At 40.7% G+C, this 21,559-nt stretch overlaps 1 protein-coding gene across 3 annotated transcripts in view; it reads left to right on the plus strand.

Annotated features, from left to right (window-relative positions):
• Positions 1 to 21,559, plus strand: part of MTMR3 (myotubularin related protein 3) — a 36,450-nt gene that overhangs the window by 1,937 nt on the left and 12,954 nt on the right. For 2 of the 3 annotated variants that reach the window (XM_072148665.1, XM_072148683.1), the window contains exons 2-11: positions 11,590 to 11,644; positions 15,066 to 15,147; positions 15,224 to 15,313; positions 15,401 to 15,517; positions 17,421 to 17,503; positions 17,588 to 17,754; positions 19,252 to 19,348; positions 19,881 to 19,994; positions 20,605 to 20,813; positions 21,188 to 21,310. In XM_072148665.1, the coding sequence (XP_072004766.1) occupies positions 15,145 to 15,147; positions 15,224 to 15,313; positions 15,401 to 15,517; positions 17,421 to 17,503; positions 17,588 to 17,754; positions 19,252 to 19,348; positions 19,881 to 19,994; positions 20,605 to 20,813; positions 21,188 to 21,310 (1,003 nt within the window). In that variant the 5' untranslated portion in view covers positions 11,590 to 11,644; positions 15,066 to 15,144. Of the gene's footprint in view, positions 1 to 664; positions 844 to 11,589; positions 11,645 to 15,065; positions 15,148 to 15,223; positions 15,314 to 15,400; positions 15,518 to 17,420; positions 17,504 to 17,587; positions 17,755 to 19,251; positions 19,349 to 19,880; positions 19,995 to 20,604; positions 20,814 to 21,187; positions 21,311 to 21,559 lie in introns of those variants that run through there. The other variant, XM_072148673.1, reaches the window with a different exon arrangement.

Genomic DNA, 21,559 nt, shown 5'->3' on the forward strand with positions numbered 1-21,559 from the left:
TTTCCATGTAAAGGACTGTGAGGGCTTGTTTTCTGCATAGCAAATTGCACTTCATAATGACGGTAAATGATATTCCATGCCGTAGACTGGGAATGGGGGGGGGGGGGGGTGTCCAAATCCAGTGAAAGTGGTGGGGAAAAACGCATTTGTGACATCTTCTCATGGGCTCCGTTTTTACGGCTTTCACTGTGTGCCCATATGAAGCGTCTCCTTTAGGGTGCAGACACGGTTACCGCTAAACACCGGGTTGTGGTTAATGTTCGCTTGCTTTTCCATAGAAAGGCATTGGCGATCGGGCCAAGGCCTGCTCCTGTATTCTAGCGCTGCATTTGTAAACTGACTTTAACCAACAGAGCTGTATTCACTAGAATTATCATTCACTAGCATTGCCAGATTAGACTGAGGAACCGCTGCAGGTGTACGGTCCCTTTAAGTAGTTTGTTTTGGTCCAAGCCTCCCGCCTGCCCCAGACACTAGCCCCGCCCACTGGCCGGTATAATGACAGCTAGAAGTCACAACACGCTCAGCCACGCCTTCCAGCGACACACCCACTCCAGCTTGCGCTGCCTTTGGCTGACGTTCAGTACAGCTGACTGTACATGAGAAGGGGCGTGTGTGCGCGCTCCCGCGTCCGCTGTCCGTGGGTGTGTTTGTGAACGTGAGCGTGTCTGTTCCCGTGACGCCTCCCCGCTGTAGGCCTTCCCTGCGTGCCCGCGCTTCCGCCATGTTGTTGTGGTTGTGAAGAGGAAGGAAGAAGCCAGAGCTCGGACTGACAGCAACCGACAACGGGGAGGGGGGGGCGAGGCAGGTGACAGCTGGGACCTCATCGCTCACAGCCGCACGGTAATAAGGGGGCCTGTTCATAGCGTGTCATGGCCGCTGCTGATACATGTCATGTACTACATAGGGGATACTGTACAGCTGCTCGCTCCTGTGTATGTGCCGGTGTGTAGTGTGCAGGCCTTGTGCTGCTGCTGTGCCGCAGTGTGGACATGTTTAATTCATTGGACCCTACACTGACATCATATGGCTGCTCCTAGTTACCCCTCTGGTCTCCTGGGTATGATTATGGCTGGTGACCCTGCTTATTATTGGTGTACATGTAATGTATAGGAGAGCTGTGTATGTGTCACATCCCCTTAAGCATTGTGATTTGTCATAAAAAGATAAATGTATATAGATTCCCTGTGTGTATAGATGTGGTCATCTGAGTTTGCTTAGTTGTAGATGTTTGTTATAGCAGGGAGTATACACTATACTTATTATACAGTGTTTATACAGTGCACACAGTATTATACCCTGAGCAAATATCTGTATGCAGTGCTGAAACCCTGTGCTTCTCCTTTCTCTGTAGCTTCAGTGCCCTACTGTACATTGTTACCTTGTGTAAAGAGGATGCTTGCAGCACAACACATATAGAGTGTACATTGCGGCATCTGGCTGCAGTGTTGTCTATAGATGCGTTTAGAAACACTTCCTCAAACACTACTCAAATTGTCACCAGGGACCTGACAGGCCAGGATTTTGTCTACATTCCATGTACATGAAAGTTCACAAATTACAGGAAAAAAAGTGCCAAACGATTTGCAGATTTTCTTATTTATAGTATATTCAATATTGCTATGGAAAAACTGATTTCAATGGATCCACTGCTTTGGATTTCAGCCTTAAATCTAAAAGTGAATTGTTGTTTATGGAAGTTCAGTGCAGATTCCACCTAAAACATTTTGCCCTTTCTTTTACCTTTTTATTGAAATGAATGAGGTGTGTGTGTTATACTCCATGCTAGACTTTTGTGCTCCCCTTCCCCAGGAATGATGCTTTTATTTGAGAGCAGGTCCGTACAGAGCAGTAAAATCCTTTTACTAAGGAATTTTTTTTTTCCTTGCTGTCATCTCATAAAATCAGCTCCAAGTTTTGGCAAGGGGTATAATGTCCCATTACATTCTAATGACCCTTCCACATAACCTGATCACTATTGCATCCAGTTTGCATCAATGTTAGCCCCTTTAATTCCAGTCTCCATTAGTTCAGTAAGTAGTCATGTGACTGAGAGGTGAGATGCAAAATCCGAATTCCAACGGGGTGAACCACGCACTCTCTGGCACATCTCCTTACTGTGTGAAGTGAAAGAAATGCCTTCTGTGTCCCCTTGCGAGTGTGGTTGTTGGGGTGTTTTTTTTTGTTTTTTTTTTAAAATACCGGTGTAGCTCCATTGTTAGCTGCTGTCTAAGCAGCGGCTGTGAGTCGGCACCACTTGTCGGATGACTTCACTTCATGCATCACAGGTTGAATTACAAGTTTTATCGTAAATGGGTCATTGATGAAATACTTAATAGGCATAGACAGAACCCGAATTTATTGTATTACTGGTTGAAAGCCAGATTTCGAAGAACAGAACAGGTGCACAGCGCTTTCAGGTTAGTGGTTTTATAGGCATAGGGTGGGATGGATATGAGACATCTGTAGGACACCGGGTTTGCTTGTTATCATTTTTTTTGTGCTCACTCTGTATCATTACATTGCCACATACTACTAGGATATTCGGGCTGCGTTCATGTGTGCAGTTTATGAAGCCAAAAGCAGGTTTGGCTCATAATGAGTGAGGACATATCATTAAGAGAAGCTGTTCCACCTCTGTTTTCTCCACTACTGGTTTGGACATCAAAAACTGTCTGAAAAACTTACGAATGCAACTCTAGCGAACTGGGAGCGCCTCGGCCTGATTGCGTGTAATCAATAATTAATTTCATGCGTTTAACTGGAAAGACACGTGATCAGGCCAAGGCCCTCCCGCGTTCATGACTGCTACCTCAGGAAAATGAGGTTCTGGTTGAAAATGGTACAGACCATGTAATGATCCATACTGATGCATTAGTGCAACCATGTCTGCAGATGACATCATATGTACCATTCATGTTGACTAATGATTGGTGGTGACAGCTGTACATGTGAGCCTGATGGCTGAGGCCAGTGATAGATGAATGTACAGTATGTATATGCTGGATTCCTAGACTCTCATAACATCTGTGTTGGTCTACAATAGTCACAAAAAACGCTGCATGCTGTGATGTAACCACTTTTTTTTTTTTTTGTTAAAATCCTGCACAACATCCATCTATTACTTTTTTAATTTTTTTTATTTTATACATTTTGCAGCAGTTTTTGGTTGCTTCATATGTGATTATTTTCCCTCAGAAAGCAGCAGAAAGTCCCATTTGCATTAAATCCTGGGTTTCAATCTCCTGTATATTTCTCCATAGGATTAAGGTTATTGTGACTCCTGGGTACTTTCACTAGAAGTCTCCTGCTTCCATCTATCAGTGTGCTTGCTGCCATGATGACATAGGGTCCATACAGGGGTTACCTATGGATGCCATGGTCTTCTGGCACTTCCTATAATTCGCATCCATTTAATATGTCAAGAAAATCTTTGTGTGAGATTTGTTAAAATGTTCACTATATGAAGAATGTAAGCCTTGGCGAACGGGGGAGGGGGTGTGAAGTGGTGAGCGAACGTGGATACTGATGGGATGTATTAAATGTGTATTTTACAAGTATGATGGCGGAGATTCAGCAGATCCTCGTCCTTGAGACTATCTAGGTTATGTGAAGCTAGACCCAGCTATTTGCTGCTTCAATCAATATTTACTGCATGCCAGCCTGCGTCTGTCTATTTAGAATAAAATAAGTTGTTTCCATAGTACTGATAGTCTTCCTAAAAAAAAAAAATGTGTATAGATTAAGAGGCACTAGTTAACGTTGGTGCCATTATGTTTGGGCATTATGTAAAACCCCTCTCTAGAACTGACTGGTCATTGATTGACTGAGGACCCCTTATAGCTACCCACCACAACATCAAGTCACTGACTATTGTGACCTACCGCCTGACTCTTCCTCCCTAACATGGTAGCTTGTTCTGCCTGGAGCTGACCTCCTATAGTCTCCTATAAATTTTCAAGTACGCAGTGTCTGTAGTAAAGTAGAACAAGGTGACTTATAAATGGCTGCTCTCATGTATAACTAGTCTTGTGTCATGCCTAGAAGCTCCCTCATGTATCTGGTACACATGGTGTTACTGTACTAGTGTTCACGCGTTACTAGTCTTGTGATTTTCACATCTATTTGCCCTCATCTCCTGTATCTTGCCTATTTCATATGTCTGGATGGAAGAGTGACCATTACTGACTCTGCCAGGCTTGTGGCCTTGCCGCTTTGTTTTGCTGCTATCAGCCAGGTTTTTGTGTGGTGGGATTAGTCTGCATATTGTTCTCTTCTATGTCCGTGCTATTCCTTTTATTCAGTCTGTAAATGCCACACATCAGCACAATGACAGAAGCCTCCAGTGTTCGTTCCCCTTCATGTAGTGTGGGGTGTGTTTTTTTTTTTTTTTTTCTTTTCTTCTTTCCCCTCTGATGGACCTACAGTTTTTTTATCTAATGTGGCAGGTGAACAGGCTTAAGTCTGCATCAGTCCAATTTTTGGTATAAATATGAGACTGACATTAAAGTATCCATTTACTGTCCTGTATGATAAACTTGTCACAATTTCTCTATGTTGAGCGCGTTTACAGTACCTATTAATGATGCAGTCCAATGTAAGAAATGGCAACAAAACCTCTATCGGGTGTGAAACGCATTGTAAGACTCAAACTTGTCTTTCAGTGGGGAAATACTTAGCTCATGTTGTATGTGCAACATAACCCAGCGGGGCCTGACCTTTACGGTGGCTGGAGGAAGCCAAGGTCCTGAATACCAGAGTGGCTGGCTAGTGTGGCCTAGCGCATGGCGATTATCATGGGCTTGGTGTCTGGAGTGAAGGCCTCATCCACAGCCTGGCAGGTCTCCAGGAGGTGAAAATTGTGGGTGAGGCTGGGGCAACCCTGTTGTGTGATGGGGAAAAAAATAAATAAAAAATACAATCCACCTTTGTGATAGATATATATCAGAGGGCCCCTTCATTAATCCTCGCCTTACTAGGCAAGCCAGGGGCCTGCCTAGTATGGTATAAACTGAATACAGGTTGTCAATGTCTGTGGAGAAGTGCACTGGCGGTAATGTGTGTTGTGATACCTGATCTGTGAGGACTGTCAGTCACATGGTCCTAGCGTGGTCTGTGTATAGTGATAGCAGGCAGCTCTGTCACTATTGCTCCATACTGTCATGCTATCAGTCAGCAGCAGCTGTCGGCACCAGTGAGGCGCAGGAGCTTCGTGCTGCTGTTTGTCTAGACCTGAGTAATAAAGTCTGAGAGCCTGTACAGGCCAGGAGCTCTGCAATGCAGCCTAGGAGTTACCGGGCCCCAGATAAAGATCTTTTACACCTGTAAGTGTATTAGTTTTCTTTATGAATTTCTATCCAGAAGCCAGAACCGTCTTGTCAAGATCTGTTGTAGTCAGCACATTATCTCTGGCTCCGAGGACTTTGAGTTTCCCCTGTCACATGTTGTTGTTAAACTGTCCTCAATGTTTTATCTTCACGGGGACAATCTATCACGGTTCAGAAATGGTGGAAGAGTAAGATCTGTTACGTGAGGCAACTAACTAAAACCCATGGTCCTCCCAAATGAATGGGTGTTCTTGCTCTGGCACAGTGTGAATCCAATGTTCCTAGCAGGCGACATCCGCCTCCTGGCATGTTAAATGATTCATTCTGTAACATCTGATGAATACCTGACATTGTTTACTACCTGTGCTGTCTCTCCGTGTGTTACGTCACCTCAGGTGTGACAGTCACCTGCTCCTCTCATCAGCTGCTTTATTCACTGGCTCATCTGGAAACAATGCAAGGATTTGTGATATTATTGGACCCATAAACTGACTTGTGCTATAGTAAAATACTCAAGGCTTATTAGATTTATGATATCTGGTAAGGCAACCAGCTCTCCTGTTTAGATTAGCCCCTTCAGATTTGGCCCAAGGGCACAGACCCATTCTTAACAATCTGCCCTGTGTGGTTATAACTTTGGAACGCTTTAACATATCCTGGGTATTTTGAGATTTGTTTTCTTGTGTCATATTGTGCTTCAAATTCGATAAAATTTTAATGGTAACTTTTGTATTGGGTTATGAGAAAAGAAACAATTTGTCAAATGTCAGGATCTTCAAGTTCTAAATTCTCCACATTTTCAGGCAGATGGTCATGTCACCCAAATTAATCTAGAATTTTGTTTTTAAGCATTCACTCCTGGATGTTATGAGGCTTAGAATTTGGGTGTGGGTTTTTCTTTAAAAAAAAAAAAAAAAAAAAGCTGAAATGGGATTTTCATGTACTATATTGACTCGAGTATGGGCCGAGGCACCTAATTTTAACACAAACCTATTGACTTGTGTATAAGCTGAGGTTAGAAAATGCACTCGTCACATGCCCTCCAGTATATAGCCAGCTTCACCTTTCCGACGCTCCCCATGCAGTCCTGTCGCATACATCATGACCTCAGTACAGAGTGTGTGTTTTTTTTTTTTTTTTTTTTTTTTTTTTTTTTTATAATCGACTCGGTTTTTAAGCACATATATCGTTTATATTTTTTTTTTTTTTTTTTTTTGTGCTGATAAACTCTGCTCATACTAGAGTGTATATACTACATCATTTTAGGGCATCTATGGCTAATTTTGAGATTTTATTAACTTCCCCTCCCCCATTTTGTTTTAAGCAATTGTAAATCAAAAGGTTAGTAAGCTACTTTGGTTTGATTCTAAAAACTAGGGTTATGTAAATAGGTTATTTCCTAATGGCACATTCCATGATCAGCACTTCTGGTTCTGGTGTCCGTGTGTACTGTGCTGGCAGCAGGGACAGAACAGCCTGTAGCCAAACGTATCATGAAAGGTGATCACCACGGCTGGAGTGCAGACACGCTTATATCCAGTGGGCAGAAAGACTGCAAGCACTTACATGGTTAATAAAAAACAAAATATTTTAGCTTAAAATTTGAAATGCTGATAGATCTACCTCTAAATGGCAAGTTGTATGTTGCATTTGGTCTAAAGTGTGCATTGCAAATATTCCCCTACACTGTCACCAACCTGTGTCAGTATCACAATGATTCCTGGTAACTTCAGCATTACACAGAAAAATGACATGAACACCTCATGAACTAACCTACACGGGGGCTTATGCTAACTCTTTAGAAATCGTGATCCTGGCACTGTCAAAGTTAACAGCAGGTTGCTGGGTTTAAATCATGTCAGGACATCTAACGTACATATTTATTTATTTTTTTTTGTCGACCCACTTTCCAAAATTGTAAAATCAAATACTAACTTATAAGTTGAATTCCAGACTTTAAATTTGAGTCAATCGGACGCATTGCAGAGTTGTGGCTTCAAAAAGTTGCAAACTACAAGGGAACCTGTCACCACACTTTTAAAATTACAGCTGAAAATTTGATGGGGATAGGGGCAACAGTTTTTAATGTCTTTATTTTATGTTGGTTAATTTGCATGACATGCAAATTTTTCATTGTAGAATACCAATGGGAAGGCTGTTGGCATTGGTCACTGAAAATCAGTAAAGCTGGTCTCTGATCATTTGATGACCTGTCACCATAAAATAAAAAAACCTCTAGGAGTTTCTTACTAAAGAAGCGCTGCTTCTTCCCTGGACCACTCCTCCCACACAATGGGCAGTCTGCGCCCCCCTCTTGAATAAGCCGGACGGCTGTAAACTTGGTTTGCTAGCTTTCTGAAGGTTCTGATAAAGCTAGCCATTTAACACTGCTTTTACTGGGGTAGCTCTAGGAGCTGCTTACTTTAATAAGTGGCTCCTAGAGCGTGTGGTGTCTTTGTTCGGGGGGGGGCGCCTCTTTAACCCCTGTTATGGTGAATAGCGGTGCAGAATCTGAGGTGCCTGACAAAGGGAGAAGACTGCTTCTGTTAACCTTCTTGGTAGCCAAAACTATTTGCACTTTGACGTCTATAAGGTTAAGTGGTTTTCAAAATGCTATATGACCTCTGCTGGCTGCAGATTTTACTGCAAGTGGAGCGTAAAGGAAATCTACCTGGCATTTATAACTTTATTAACCCATAAAGCTTCTGGGTAGCTCCATACCCTGGGGAATAGAGAGAATTGTATAGAATTTTTCAGTTACATTGAAAGTGTTTTTTACTGAAATCTCACAGGAGATTTTTACTTTTCCACCACGTTCCCATGACGGCCCCCACCTGAATAATGGGGGTCCGTCATGATTACTAGTGGAAACCAAATTACCGGTAAGACTAATTCCATATGTTTGTGCACAGAGCTTTGAGGACAAATTGTTTTCATTGATGCAATTTTCATAACACTTGTATGCTAAGGACCAACAGTCAGGACCCCATAGATGGGACACTATTGATCAATCCCTATTCTGTGGGTAGCAAAGTTTCTTTTGACATTAACCCTTAAACAAAGTGTCTGGGTCATTCAGAATCTTGAATGTTATAGAGAACTTTTCACCAGGGACCTAATTTTCGCTAAAAACTGGTTTCAAAAGCCCCTTATTGTTGCATTACAAATATTCATTTCTGCTTTCTGTAAGCATTTGCATTACAATAGAATTGTGCTATAACTTGCCTTGCATCCTGACAGAATCCTCTGTGTAGTCCTAGGGGTTGGGCTTTGGTTTAATGTCATTTAAAGAACATGTGCTTTGTCTGTGCTGCAGACAGGTCAGTTCTTGGCGCCACCTTTGTGCTCCTGTACAGCTCCACAGATGGGACTACACAGATGATTTTGTCAGGGTGCAAGGTACGTTTTGAGACACAATTACATTGTAATGCAAGTGCTTAGAGAAGCCAGAAAGACCTATTTGCAATGCAGGTATGATGGGCTTCTGTAACCTGTCTTTAGTGAAAATGAGATCCCTGGTGACAGGTTCCCTGTAAAAGGAATGGTGAACTACTACATGGATTAAAACCAATAAATATTCTGTAACTTGTAGGTAAATCCTCCTCCACTGACATTGTACAACTGTACAGCTCTATCCTGCTAGAGTTGTGTTCTAGTTCAACATTTGGATGCACAGAGGTTGGGCACCTAGTCCATCTAACTAGTGACGCTGCCAGCAGTGTTTGTGTCCTGTGTGCCTGGGGCGATCGCTGTACCCTTTCATTATAGTCCGTGGCAGAGCTCCTGACAGTCTATAGAAAGAGGTTCTATGTAATTATGTCTTCCTGACAGACGTCACATTTACCCTTTGGAGGTTCGGCACCAGCCGATGGTTAGGGTAAGGACTTGGAGTAGGTGAGTGGACCCAATGAAGAGCTGTGAAAATAGAAAGTTTGTTTTCCTGGTGAAGGAATGTAATGAATGACAGTCCTGCTTTCTGGACACAGAACAGGTATTTATTACATACAGAGTTTGCTTTGTTTGAGAACTAACTCGGTCTCCCTCATTCAGACTCTTACAGGTTTTGCCACTTATTGCAAAATCTTGTGTATAGCATTGGGCCATCTTGAACTGTGTTAAACAACCATGTACTCAACCAATTTTGTGCAGCAAAAGACAAAAATCAAGAATGATGTATTGTTTATTAATCAGCATACAGACTACTAGGGACCCACCCAGATTAACACGACTAACAAAATTGGGTACTTTAGGAGACGTGCTTTCTTGGGTTCTTGTAGTCTGCATGCTCAGGCAGCACTTCATTCACTTCTATGAAACGTCTGCACTGCCTGTCTGCTCAACACTGTAGAAGTGGATGTGTAGGTCCCTGTTCTCCCATCCGGAAGATCTGCCTATTAGCCCCATCATGAGAATATATTTTTGGTGAGAATTCCCCTTTAAAGTCTGCTATCCTCCAGCAAGTTTAATCCAACAAACTTTTACCTTGCACTTGTTGGCCCTAGACTTGGTAAATGTAACTCAGTGAACTGAATGGACATGCTGACTCTAGATTTGTTGTCGTAAATGCCAAGAGTTTGCTGAACCAAAGTCTCTTGTGGAAAACGGGTTATAATGGAATCTGCCTTCAGTTTTGGTCAAACTGCAGAAAATGTTGTTTGCCATAGATTTGTGTAATATTCATACCTCTTTGTGTCTGTAGCAAAATGGTATTCTATATTCGGGGATTGCATTTCACCAAGCGTTTTTTGGTACTTTGGGCAACTTAATGGCGTAGAGGGTTTGACTGCATCATGTCTATCCAGAGATGTTAATAAAGATTCTTAATAGATTTCACTTAAAGGCAACCTGTCATCAGAGATTGGCCTAATAATCCAGTAACAGTAAGTTGTCAAGCAGTTGAACAGTTTCTAGATCGTGAAAAATGGGTAAAGGATTGGGGCTACTCAACAGATGTCATTCCATAGGGGTCCAAAAACATGCTCATGGATAGTTGAAATATTGGCAACAAACAAAGTGTCCACGGTGTACATTAAACTGGTGCTCTGGACACTGTAATTAGTTTCTAGATCATGTTTCTTTCATGACCCAGTGTGGTGACAGCATCTAGTAAATCAACTTTGAAGTTAGATGTATAAAGTCAGGGAGGTGGGGAGTTTAACACTGAAGTCACGCTCTCCCTGCCTCCTGAATACCTCCTCTCATGTTTGACATGCGTCAGATTCAAGAGAGCTTATCAATGATGTCCCTGGACACGGGGACCATCAATCACAGGGCATTCTAAGACCGAGAAGGCTTGACTTCTCCGCCTCCTTGTCTTTATAAAACCAATTTACATCTCACTTCACAGTTAATTTTCTGGATAATGCCACCATACTGGGTCATGAAAGAAACATCTAACAGAAGGTGTCCAGCTGCTTGACCACACATTGCAAGAGGTCTTAGGCCAATTTCTGATGACCGGTTTCCTATAAAACATATAATATTTTAGGCACTGATAATTCTATCACATACACTAATACATAATGTCATATCTTGAAATGTAAACCTTACAAGTTAACAATAATTGGTCTTGCCTATAGTATTGTTCTGAAGATCTTTTGACATGTTTTAGGCAAGGTGCGAATGTGCGGTCGGTGTAGAACAATATAGGATGTATGGAAGAGTTGGTCCATATGGAGCTGATTATATAGGACACCTACAAGTTGAATTGGCGTGACTTGTGCACATTTCATGCAACAAAACGCTGATGTTTCCATTTTATGTTGTGCAATTGCTTTTGAGCATAAATGAGAATCTGGAAGTACTTTACTGTACTAGTCTCTGAATTTACTGCCATATATCTTTTTCCATAGAAGGCCTAGGTTTTATTAAAGGGGAATTTATTGATCACCTAATGTATAGATGGTACTTGCAGCACTGCCTGGTCCCCAGTGCCTATGCTGTTGATGGTACATTACATCCAATCACGGGGTCATTGCTACTATTATGCGCGTGTCTAGAGGAACTTGTGTTTTTGTCATAAACTTATTTCTATGTCTGGCATGACTAATGGGGTCGCCATCATGACTACATCCTTTTTCTAATACCGCATATATTTTAGCAGCTTGCCTGCAATATCTTTTTGCATGATTTTCTCACCAGTGTTTCTTGTTCTGCATAATCCTGAATCTATATTGTGTCCGTTATTTGATATTAAAATTGTAAAAAGAGGTAGTATGTGGGTTGTGTAAAAGACCAACACTGTTTGTTTTTCCTTTTGCAGGTCCCATGGTAAGATGTATTAAAGGAAATAGTTTCCCAACTAGAGACTTCTGCAGGTAATTGCTTCATAGAATTTCATACTTGATTCTATAACGGAGATTGCTCTAATAGATGGGTTTAAATGATAAAATGAAATCGTGACAAACCGCTTGCCAGCCTATTCCTTGGGCATGGTAAAACATCTCATCTAAAAGACTATTTTGCACATAAGAATCTTGTAATGGTGTGAGGTTAAAGTGACCAAAGCAGTATGAGTAGGAGTACAGTGCTTTAAAGCAGTTCATAGATGAGCAGTGTAACGTTTTATTGTGCCCATATAAAGATCTCTTCGATAGTTGTGATGCCCAATCAGGTCTAACAGGCACATTCCTTAAGTCTTGTTACATCAGGCCCATGACCATCATGGGCCGTTATCTTGCTGCAAAAGTGGCGACCAGAACATGGCCCCCATAGGTCTATGGTGTTGTGGGCACATGTGGTCTCACCGCGCCATGAACTTGCCGTGTGGCCGCCGAGAAAAATATGAGAAGAGTCCTATGTTTTGTTTGGCTTTCTATGGAGAGTAGGGGTGAGGAGCGCTCACCCCTCTGCACTCCTGCATTCGGACACGTGCTTGCCCAGGTTACAGTGTGGGCAAGCGCAAATTTGTGTGCATTCAACCTTGATGTGATAAAATGTCTTCGGCTTCTACTCACAAATTTGACTTTTAAATCTCCTGAAGATGGTTTATAACCTCCCGCATGTCTTCTAGGCTGGTATCATGTAGACAAATGTACATGTAAATGACTTCTGTCTCTGTCAATTTATGTGTTTTCTTAAACTTCTAGTTTAATCTGTATGTGAATTGGTATTCTTCCTGGACTACTACCCTCATCAGAAAAGCAAGAGATTTGTCCTGTCATGAGCGCAGTGACTTGGCCTTGGGGTCAATCAATGCCTGTGAGATGGCGTCTGACATCTTAAAGGCACGGTGTCGACCTATGCATGTGCATATGCGGTACTGCTAATACCTTGTATTGCAGAGTATTATCATGAACAAGCAATCAGATTGTTCATGTCCCATGGTGGAAACCATAAAAAAAAAAAGTTATTCAATAAAAAAATAACGCAATAAATCAATAAAAATGCCTATAAGCCCCATAACATACAACAGTCTAAATCCTAACACAAACCCCGCATAAAGTATCACCGTGTCGTAACAACCCAGAAAATAAAATTAAATGGTTATTGAACCTGTGCAATGAACGCCATTAACTTTTGAAAACCCACCAAATTTTTTTTTTTTTTTTTACCTATTGAATCACATAAAAAATGCAAAGTTATCAACAAAACATATGTACTCCAGAATGATACTGTTGCAAAGTACAACATATCCCAAAAAAACAATCAACCAGCTCCATAGCCAAAAACCTAAATATGTTATGCCACTTGGAAAGAATCCACAGATAAGATTTTTCTCCACATTAGGGTTTTATTTGGCAAATTTAGTAATGCATAAGAAAAAATATTCAAGTGTTGTATCCCTGTAATTGTACTCATCCATAGAATAACAATAACATGATTATTAGGCTATAAGGTGAACATGAGAAAAGGTAAAAAATCCAGTACAGAATTGATGCTTTTCTACTCCTGCCCTAAAAAAATAAATAAGTTAGTAAATTTTCAACAATAGGTGATACCAACCCCAAAAATGTTAACACTGGAAAAAGCATCTTTCTGCAAAAAAAAAATGCCGTCACATGGCCCCAATAATGAAAAGGCTAAAATTTTGTAGCCTTCAAAAGGAGCCAATGAGGAAACTAAAATCCTAGCAGCTGCAGGGCGCTCCTTCCCTTCTGCACCTCGCCGTGCCCCCATAAAACAAGCAACTGTCACATGTGGGGGGGGGGGGGTCTCTGTACTCAGTAAACATTACATAACAAATTTTAAGATGAGTTTTCTTTTCTCTTTTGGAAATGTGTAAATTTTAGGGCTAAATGAACGTATAACCGACACAATTTGACCATTCTAAATGTCACCTCCATTTTTTTTATTTCATTACTATGAAGATCTCAAGGGGTTAACAATCTTCCTAAAAGCTGTTTCTCAGTTGAGGGGTGCAGATTTGAAAATTGGTTGATTATATAGGAGGGTTTGATGTTGAATATATGTAAAATTTCATTAAAAACAGTATTTATCCCCAAAATAGTAAATTCTGAAAAAACATAAAACCGATATTCAATTTGTTAGCCGCGTGACATCAAAATTTTCATAATTTTTGAAATGTCTGGATAATGTAAAGTAGACATATGGGAAATGTTGTTCAGCAACTTATTTAGGTGGTAAAACCATCCGCCTGAAAATGCAATATTTGAAAAATTTGCCATTTCAAAACATTGAAGTGTACAAGAGTGACTGTTGGCAGTGTGTGTGATTTAATAGGTCCCCCTGAACTGCGAGATGGAGACTTGCACACGTGGACAAAATTGTTAGTAGACTTATAAATTGGTAAATTTCTATGAAAATGAACAACATCAGAGGATTCTAGAGAAATGTGCTGCCCAGTGTCAGAAAGCTTAGTCTATCGCAGGTCATGGGTGTCTTTAGCTGTGTATTTTGGGTCATTATCCTGTTGCAAGACCCAAGAATGGCTAAGAGAAAAACATTGGACTATTATGAAGTGGCCTTCTATGAGCCCTGACCTAAATCCCATTGAGCATTTTTGGGAGAAAAGCCGCCTGGAAGAGGAACCCATCGCACCCCAGACAACTGGTGTAGTTTGCTCATGAATAGTGGCCCAAAATACCTGCTTGGAGGTTCAGAAGTGTCATTGACAGAAATCCTTTGCCTCAAATGGTCATACAACAAAATATTCAGTTATGGGTCAGTTACCATCATTTTTGTCCAGGCCTGTTTCATGAAAGATTAAATTAAAAAAAAACAAAAAAAAATATATATATAACTTCTTTGTTGAAAAACAATGTCTACCGTTCATACAAATTTAATTTATTGTTACTTGTCAGATTTAAAGTTTATTTCCGTGACCATTGTGGGGTTTTATTTAAACTAGGGGTAACAACTTTATCCACGTGTAGCTGTTATCTCGCTCAATAATTAGGCTGTCTAATTGTACGCAGAGCTTCTGCGTCAACATATGATTTTGCCCACGCCCCTCTTGTCACATCAAATGCATCAAGAGGCTTAGTCTGACCTGGCATAGTTTTCCAAAAGAACGCAGGGACAGGAATGCCCCGTGACCGTTCACTCTATCGGCCTTTAAATGCTGTGGATGTAGCGTAGTTGCTATATTGGTCAAATTCTTGCACTCCGCCAGAAAACTGGCGTAATGTAAGTGATAAATATCCCCCATAGACTCTATAATCTATAAGTAATGCAATTTGGTTGTGGAAGTAAAAATGGTCTTTATTAGCTGCTGAATTTGAGACCAAAATTATCTGACTATTTTTACAATAATTTTTCTGTGATCTAATATTTTAGGTGATTTCTGTTTGGTGGAGAGGCCTTCTGGGAAGAGCAGTTGTCCACCATTGCCCTCCATAATTGCTCTGCATTAAACATGGTAAGACATGGGACCCTTTTTTTTAATCTGAATACATTTTTATATTTGGGTAAAGTCACACTGAATGCTTTCATAGGATGAAGAAAGTCAGAGCAGTCTAGAGTGTATCCAAGCAAATCAGATTTTTCCTCGCAAGCAACTTATCCGAGAAGATGAAAATCTTCAGGTAGGGATGTCTGAAGAGTTGTATTGTAATGTTCTTAATTTGTTCTGCAAACTATTTGACTCTTGGGATTCTAATGTGTCTTCCCAGGTTCCTTTCCAAGAACTGCATGGAGAGAGCACAGAATTTGTGGGTCGGGCAGAGGATGCAGTTATTTCCCTTTCCAACTACCGTCTGAACATCAAATTTAAGGAGTCTTCTATCAACGTAAGTATATTTTGTGGCAAATACGTCATTAAGAAAATGCCATGTTGGCCTGCCAAAAAAAAAAAAGTTAGCAAATGTAACCAATAACATGGGTTCTTATTACCCCTGTTTGTATTAATTCATCCATTCCACTACTTGCTTCCATCGACCTTCTTTCCGGTTTCCAAAATTGTGCACAAGAATTCTGCTTGTGGTATTACTTGTTACCTTGTTAACTGTATAATGGTAGAACTGTGTCCTTATCAAGAGCATCTGACATACAGGCAGTCCTTAAGTTACATACTAGGTTTGTTCTCAAGTTGAATTTTGTATGCAAGTCGGAACTGTAGATTTTATCATGGCTCCAGAACTGATTATCAATAAAGCTTCATTAGACTCCTTATAGCTGATCATTGTAGGCTGGGTCTAAAGAAAAGCATCCGGAGCTTCACCAAAGGTCACAGGGGTCTGCCTGTAATTAGGCGGTCTCCTTTAGTTAGGGACCACCCACATTCTGAAATTTTCACCTTGGTGACTGCAACCTGGCACTAGTTACTAAAACTGAGATTACTGTCCACCAATAGCCCTGCCCCCCCTCCCCTTGTCACTTTCTGAAGCAGTTTTGATACTATTTAAAGCATTCACCTTTTTGTTTGCTACACCCAATCCACATCTTCCTCTGTTTTTGTTACATCCTGGTGGGGAGAGCTTGACCATGCTAGACTTCTCACCCATGTGCCTTTGAATTGACATGTAAATGGATCGTATAGTTTGTTTTCCAGCATCTTAACTTCCGGATCTGCTCTCTGTTAAGGCCCAAACTAATATTGCTTTATTTGGTCAATTTTCTGCTGACAGGTTCCCTTTTTTAAACCTTATTGATCTAACGTATGTCCAGAACAGCACATGCAGAGAAATGACTATGCCCTATATCACAAGAGGAATCTGCCAGCATTCTGCAAAAAAAAAAAATATAGGGCATGTTGAAACAGTTACACAACCTGACATTGGAATTTGACACTTTTTGTACTAACTAAAATTAGTCTCAAACTGTTACTATTACTTTGGAAAACTGTTTGACTTCTTGCCTAAATTAACATTTTTCTCATGTTTCTTTAACTGCTTAAAGACTGCTAAATGTTAATGTGTCATAGACGAGTTGGGGCTAAATGGCAGAGGCTTATAAGCTGTTCCCTCTCCATACAGGCTATGTGGTAACTGCTGCAGTTGGTGTTGGCAACAGTTGTCACAGTTCACCTTTTCAGTTGGCGTGGTCAAAGTTGATCACTTCCCTTAAATAGTGTCTTCACTGGGACGCAGCCATATTACTTTCAATCAGCACGTCCCACATCAGGGGTTGTTGATTGGTTGCTATGACAGATTGGAGCCTCTGGGAGACATCTATGGGTGCCACTTAATGCTTTCTATCTTGATCTACTGGAGACAGTCTGTAATATCGGTATATTTACAAGTTGTAATTGTATTGCATGAGTGATCAGGCAGACTTGCTATGCTATGCCTTTTGGCTGTGTGTATGTATGCACTAATATATACTACCAAAATATATATGGCTTTTAAAATTGGAGAAATAACACAATCTGTAAAGAGAAACATCCTTCAGCAATTTTTTTTAAGTGTGTAAACCATGGTGGTAGGAATGCCCATAAATGGGTCAGCTTATCCTTTTCTAGGAATTTGATATTTCACAGCTTCCTAATAAACCAGCTTTTAACATTCTCAGCATGTGCCTATTCAAGATGTACTAATTCTTAACTACTGCAAGCCTTTCTAGTTTTCAGATGCTACAAAATACAGCTGACTATACCCTGTTACCAGTGCTAGTGTATGTGTTTTGTGATTTCTAAATGTCTTAAGACCTCATCCTATGTACTATGTTGCAGTAAGTGAATGTGATTTATTCTAGGTTCCGCTGCAGCTGATAGAATCTGTTGATTGCCGGGATCTCTTTCAGCTGCATTTGACCTGCAAGGACTGTAAAGTAATTAGGTAAGATAACAGTAAGTGATTTTTAGTTTCTCTAACATTTTAATATAATGGATTGTCAGCTAATAAGGGTTTTCTCCAATGCAGGTGCCAGTTTTTCAACTTTGAACAGGTCCAGGAATGGCAGAAACGCCTGAATGCCACCTTGCGTCCGCCTAGTCGCATTGAAGATCTTTTCTCCTTTGCCTACCATGCTTGGTGCATGGAGGTTTATGCCAGTGAAAAGGAACAGCATGGAGACTTGTGCCGACCAGGTAGCCATGAGGCAAAAGGTCTGTCTTGTGTCCCAGACTGTCTTGGGCAGTGTTCACACTTCCTTTTTAGGACACCTTCAGCATATATGCCAGGAGACACATAATACATGCTGAATGTGTCAATAGACAGATAGTGGAGGGTGAAGCTGTCAGTTTGGGCTCCATCTGCTCGGTATACACCACATACAAGAGGAAATGGAATGAAAATGTGTTGTAAAAGGCACGTTTTAACCATGCTTCCTGCTGGGGGGGAAAAGTATATGTTCACCAGAGGCAATGGGGCCGGAGGGGAAAACCCACAATGTATGTTCAGTGCAGTAACGATCAGGGTGATGGCACATGTGGCGTTTTTGAATGCGTTTTTGGCCAGTTTTTAAGCAGTCCGTCTAAAAAAAAAAAAGTAAACCGAACGAAAAAACAACAAGAGGACGGCGCCTCGTGTAATACTGTTGGGATCAATGGTTGGTGAGAGAAGAGAGTACTGCTCACCTGAAAGCACCTTGTTACAGTGCAGTTTGTAGCCCACCCTGGGGAAGGGTTCCGGATCGTATGGCTAGTTGAAGCCAATAGCAGGAGTAGATGGATGGTTTGTTCTAAGCAGCTCCCACAGCTCCAAAATACCCGGACCTCGAAAAGAGGCCGGTGTAGACAGTGGAGTAAAAAACAGGAGAAAGAAGCTATCGTGGGGCGCTAATAAGCCAAATCGTATCTACAATAGTGATAAATAGCTGGAAATCTGTATTGAAAATATTTTATTATATAAAACAACAGTGATAAAAATAAAGTCTAGGTAACGCGTTTCGGTTATAAAAACCTTCTTCAGACCAAAATAGACAGATAATACAACCGGCAGATAACGGGCCCCCATTCTTTTTATCCTTCAGGCAGCACAGTACAGCCACCTAGCTGGACCGTTATCTGCCGGTTGTATTATCTGTCTATTTTGGTCTGAAGAAGGTTTTTATAACCGAAACGCGTTACCTAGACTTTATTTTTATCACTGTTGTTTTATATAATAAAATATTTTCAATACAGATTATTTCCAGCTATTTAGCACTATTGTAGATCGGCCTATTAGCGCCCCACGATAGCTTCTTTCTCCTGTTTTTTCCGTTTTTTTACTCCACCGTCTAAAAAAACACATCTGTTTTTGACAGGTTTGACCAATTATCTTAATCGAAACTGGTCATGTGTTAATGCTTGCGTTTTTTTTTTTTTTTTTTTTTTATATACATACTGCATAAAAACGGGCCAAAAACTCGTTTAAAACTCCACATGGGCCATCGCCCTCAGTTTGCTCCCACTCAGTGGAGGTGCTGAACTGGCAAAAGTATTCCACTGTATAAGCACACAGTGCGGTACGCTGCTACCATCTCCATGTATACTTATAGCAGAGGGCAGAAATGAGATGTTTCATTATTTAGACATCGGTGTACATGCCTCACTCTGTTTTATTCTCCAAATTTTTATTTATCCCCTTATCCCCCTGCTTTGCAGGTGATCATGTGATCTCGCGCTTCAAGAATGAAGTAGAACGGATGGGTTTTGACATCGATAATGCTTGGAGAATTTCTAATATCAATGAAAAGTTCAGGTACTTAAGCTTTTAGGGTACTGTATGCTTTTATATCAATTTTGGGAATACATTGTGTTACGGCGTTCAAGCCCTGCCCATGGGAGCTGACTCTGGGGGGGGGGGGTTATATTACTGAATTCCATTTATTTAATGCCTTGTGCTGCAGACTTCTGCATTTAGTTGTACTCCAGGACTATGGGTCAATGCATGCATACAATGGGTTGTAATGTAACAAAACATTCAAATGTACAAAACTATAAAAAGAATCAATGAGGGAAGTAAAATAATATGTAGATCTGCCCAGAAAATAAGTCCTTCTGTCCTTGCGTTCTCCAGGCAGGTTTGAAGATGACCAGCAGCAGTCAATTTGTGCTTCCATATTCTGGACTGTATTATAGAACCCTTAGCCTGACTATCTTTGAGCATTACCAGAGTTTCTTCAAGACCTTGGGGTATAAGGAGCATACATTACCACATAGTGTTGTATGCATTTACTATGTGATTCCATACTCTGCTTTCTGTTAAAAGACAAATTTCTCTACCTTCAAAGGCTATGCTCCAGCTATCCACAAGAACTGATTGTTCCAGCATGGATTACAGACCCTGAATTGGAGAGTGTTGGTAATTTCCGCTCCTGGAAACGTATTCCTGCTGTGGTGTACAGGTACTTGCAAACTTTTATTAAATAAAAAAAAAAAATCAATGATTACGGTAAATGAGGAAATTGGACATTTGCCACACATGTAAAGTTTTGTTCCTTGGGGCACCCCCTCTGTCAACAAAAAAAAAGTGGGATCTATCATCTGGTTTCTTGTATTTTTTGTGTATGGTGTTCGGCACTAACCCCCCCCCCCCTCCCCATATGATATATGTGGAGGAATAGCCAACTATACATTCATTTGATTTTTGCAGCTGAATGGGTAAACAAAGTTTTTTTTTTTTGTTTTTTTTATCCACTGTGTACTTGGAGTACAGGCAGTCCCTGGGTTACGTACAAGATGGGTTCTTAAGTTGAATTTGTAAGTTGGAACTGTATATTTTGTAACTAACCTCAGTCCAAATTTTTTTTTGGGGTGTCTGTGACCATTGGATTTTAAAACTTTTTGGATTGTCATAAGAACCAGGATTAACAATAAATCTTAATTTGCAGACACCATTGATAACTGTTACAGCTGTTTATTGTAGCCGAAGGCTATAGTACAGTAAATGACAAACATCTAGGGGTCGGCGACTGCCTGTATATGTTACATTACTTTTATATTATTGTCTCACAGGCATCAAAATAATGGAGCAGTTATTGCCCGCTGTGGACAGCCTGAGGTTAGTTGGTGGGGATGGAGGAATGCGGACGATGAGAACCTCGTCCAGTCTATAGCCAAGGCCTGTGCGATTGATAGCAGTAGAAGCAATCCGAGCAAAGTGCCCAATGGCTCATGTTCTCGTAGCCATATCAATGGAGGAGAGCTTACAGATATTGATTTTGGTAAGTTCTATCATATTCTATGAGGAAATGATTGTTTGGATAAGACAGAATTGTTCCGTTTTCTTAGGATATTACACCAATATGTAATTGAAAAATCGCAACATTATGACTGTAGATTATAAAACAGTGTGTAATGCATCCACACGCTAACTGGATAGGACTGAACATGGTGTTGCGGTCAGGTCACTGTCATGTGTTGTCTGAATGACAGTGTTTGTGTGGAACTTTAAATTCATTGTATATTAAAAACTTGTTTTTTGATATATTTATGGAAAGCCCACACCTACCCTATTTATAAGAACCTGTTTAAGCAATTTGTTTTGTTCTAAATGATTTGACTTTATTCCATTGTTCATCTTATATTTTCTATACAGATTCCTCTATATCTAAAGTACCTTCTTCTGAGAGTCCGCCACAAAAGTTGTTAATTCTTGATGCGCGGTCTTATGCTGCTGCGGTGGCTAACCGCGCCAAAGGCGGAGGCTGTGAATGCCCTGGTGAGTCTGTTTTAGTAGTACAGGCAGTCCCTGGGTTACATACAGGATAGGTTCTGCAGGTTTGTTGAGTTTGTATGTAAGTTGAAACTGTGTACTTTATCATTGTAGCTCCAGACAAATTTTTTTTGGTCTCTTTGACAATTGGATTTTAAAAATGTTGGATTGTCATAAGAACAAGGATTAACAATAAAGCTTAATTACAGACACCTGTGATAACTGTTACATCTGATCATTGTAGCCGAAGGCTAA

Source organism: Engystomops pustulosus, chromosome 1 (assembly GCF_040894005.1).
Source record: "Engystomops pustulosus chromosome 1, aEngPut4.maternal, whole genome shotgun sequence".
Taxonomy (NCBI): Eukaryota; Metazoa; Chordata; class Amphibia; order Anura; family Leptodactylidae; genus Engystomops; species Engystomops pustulosus.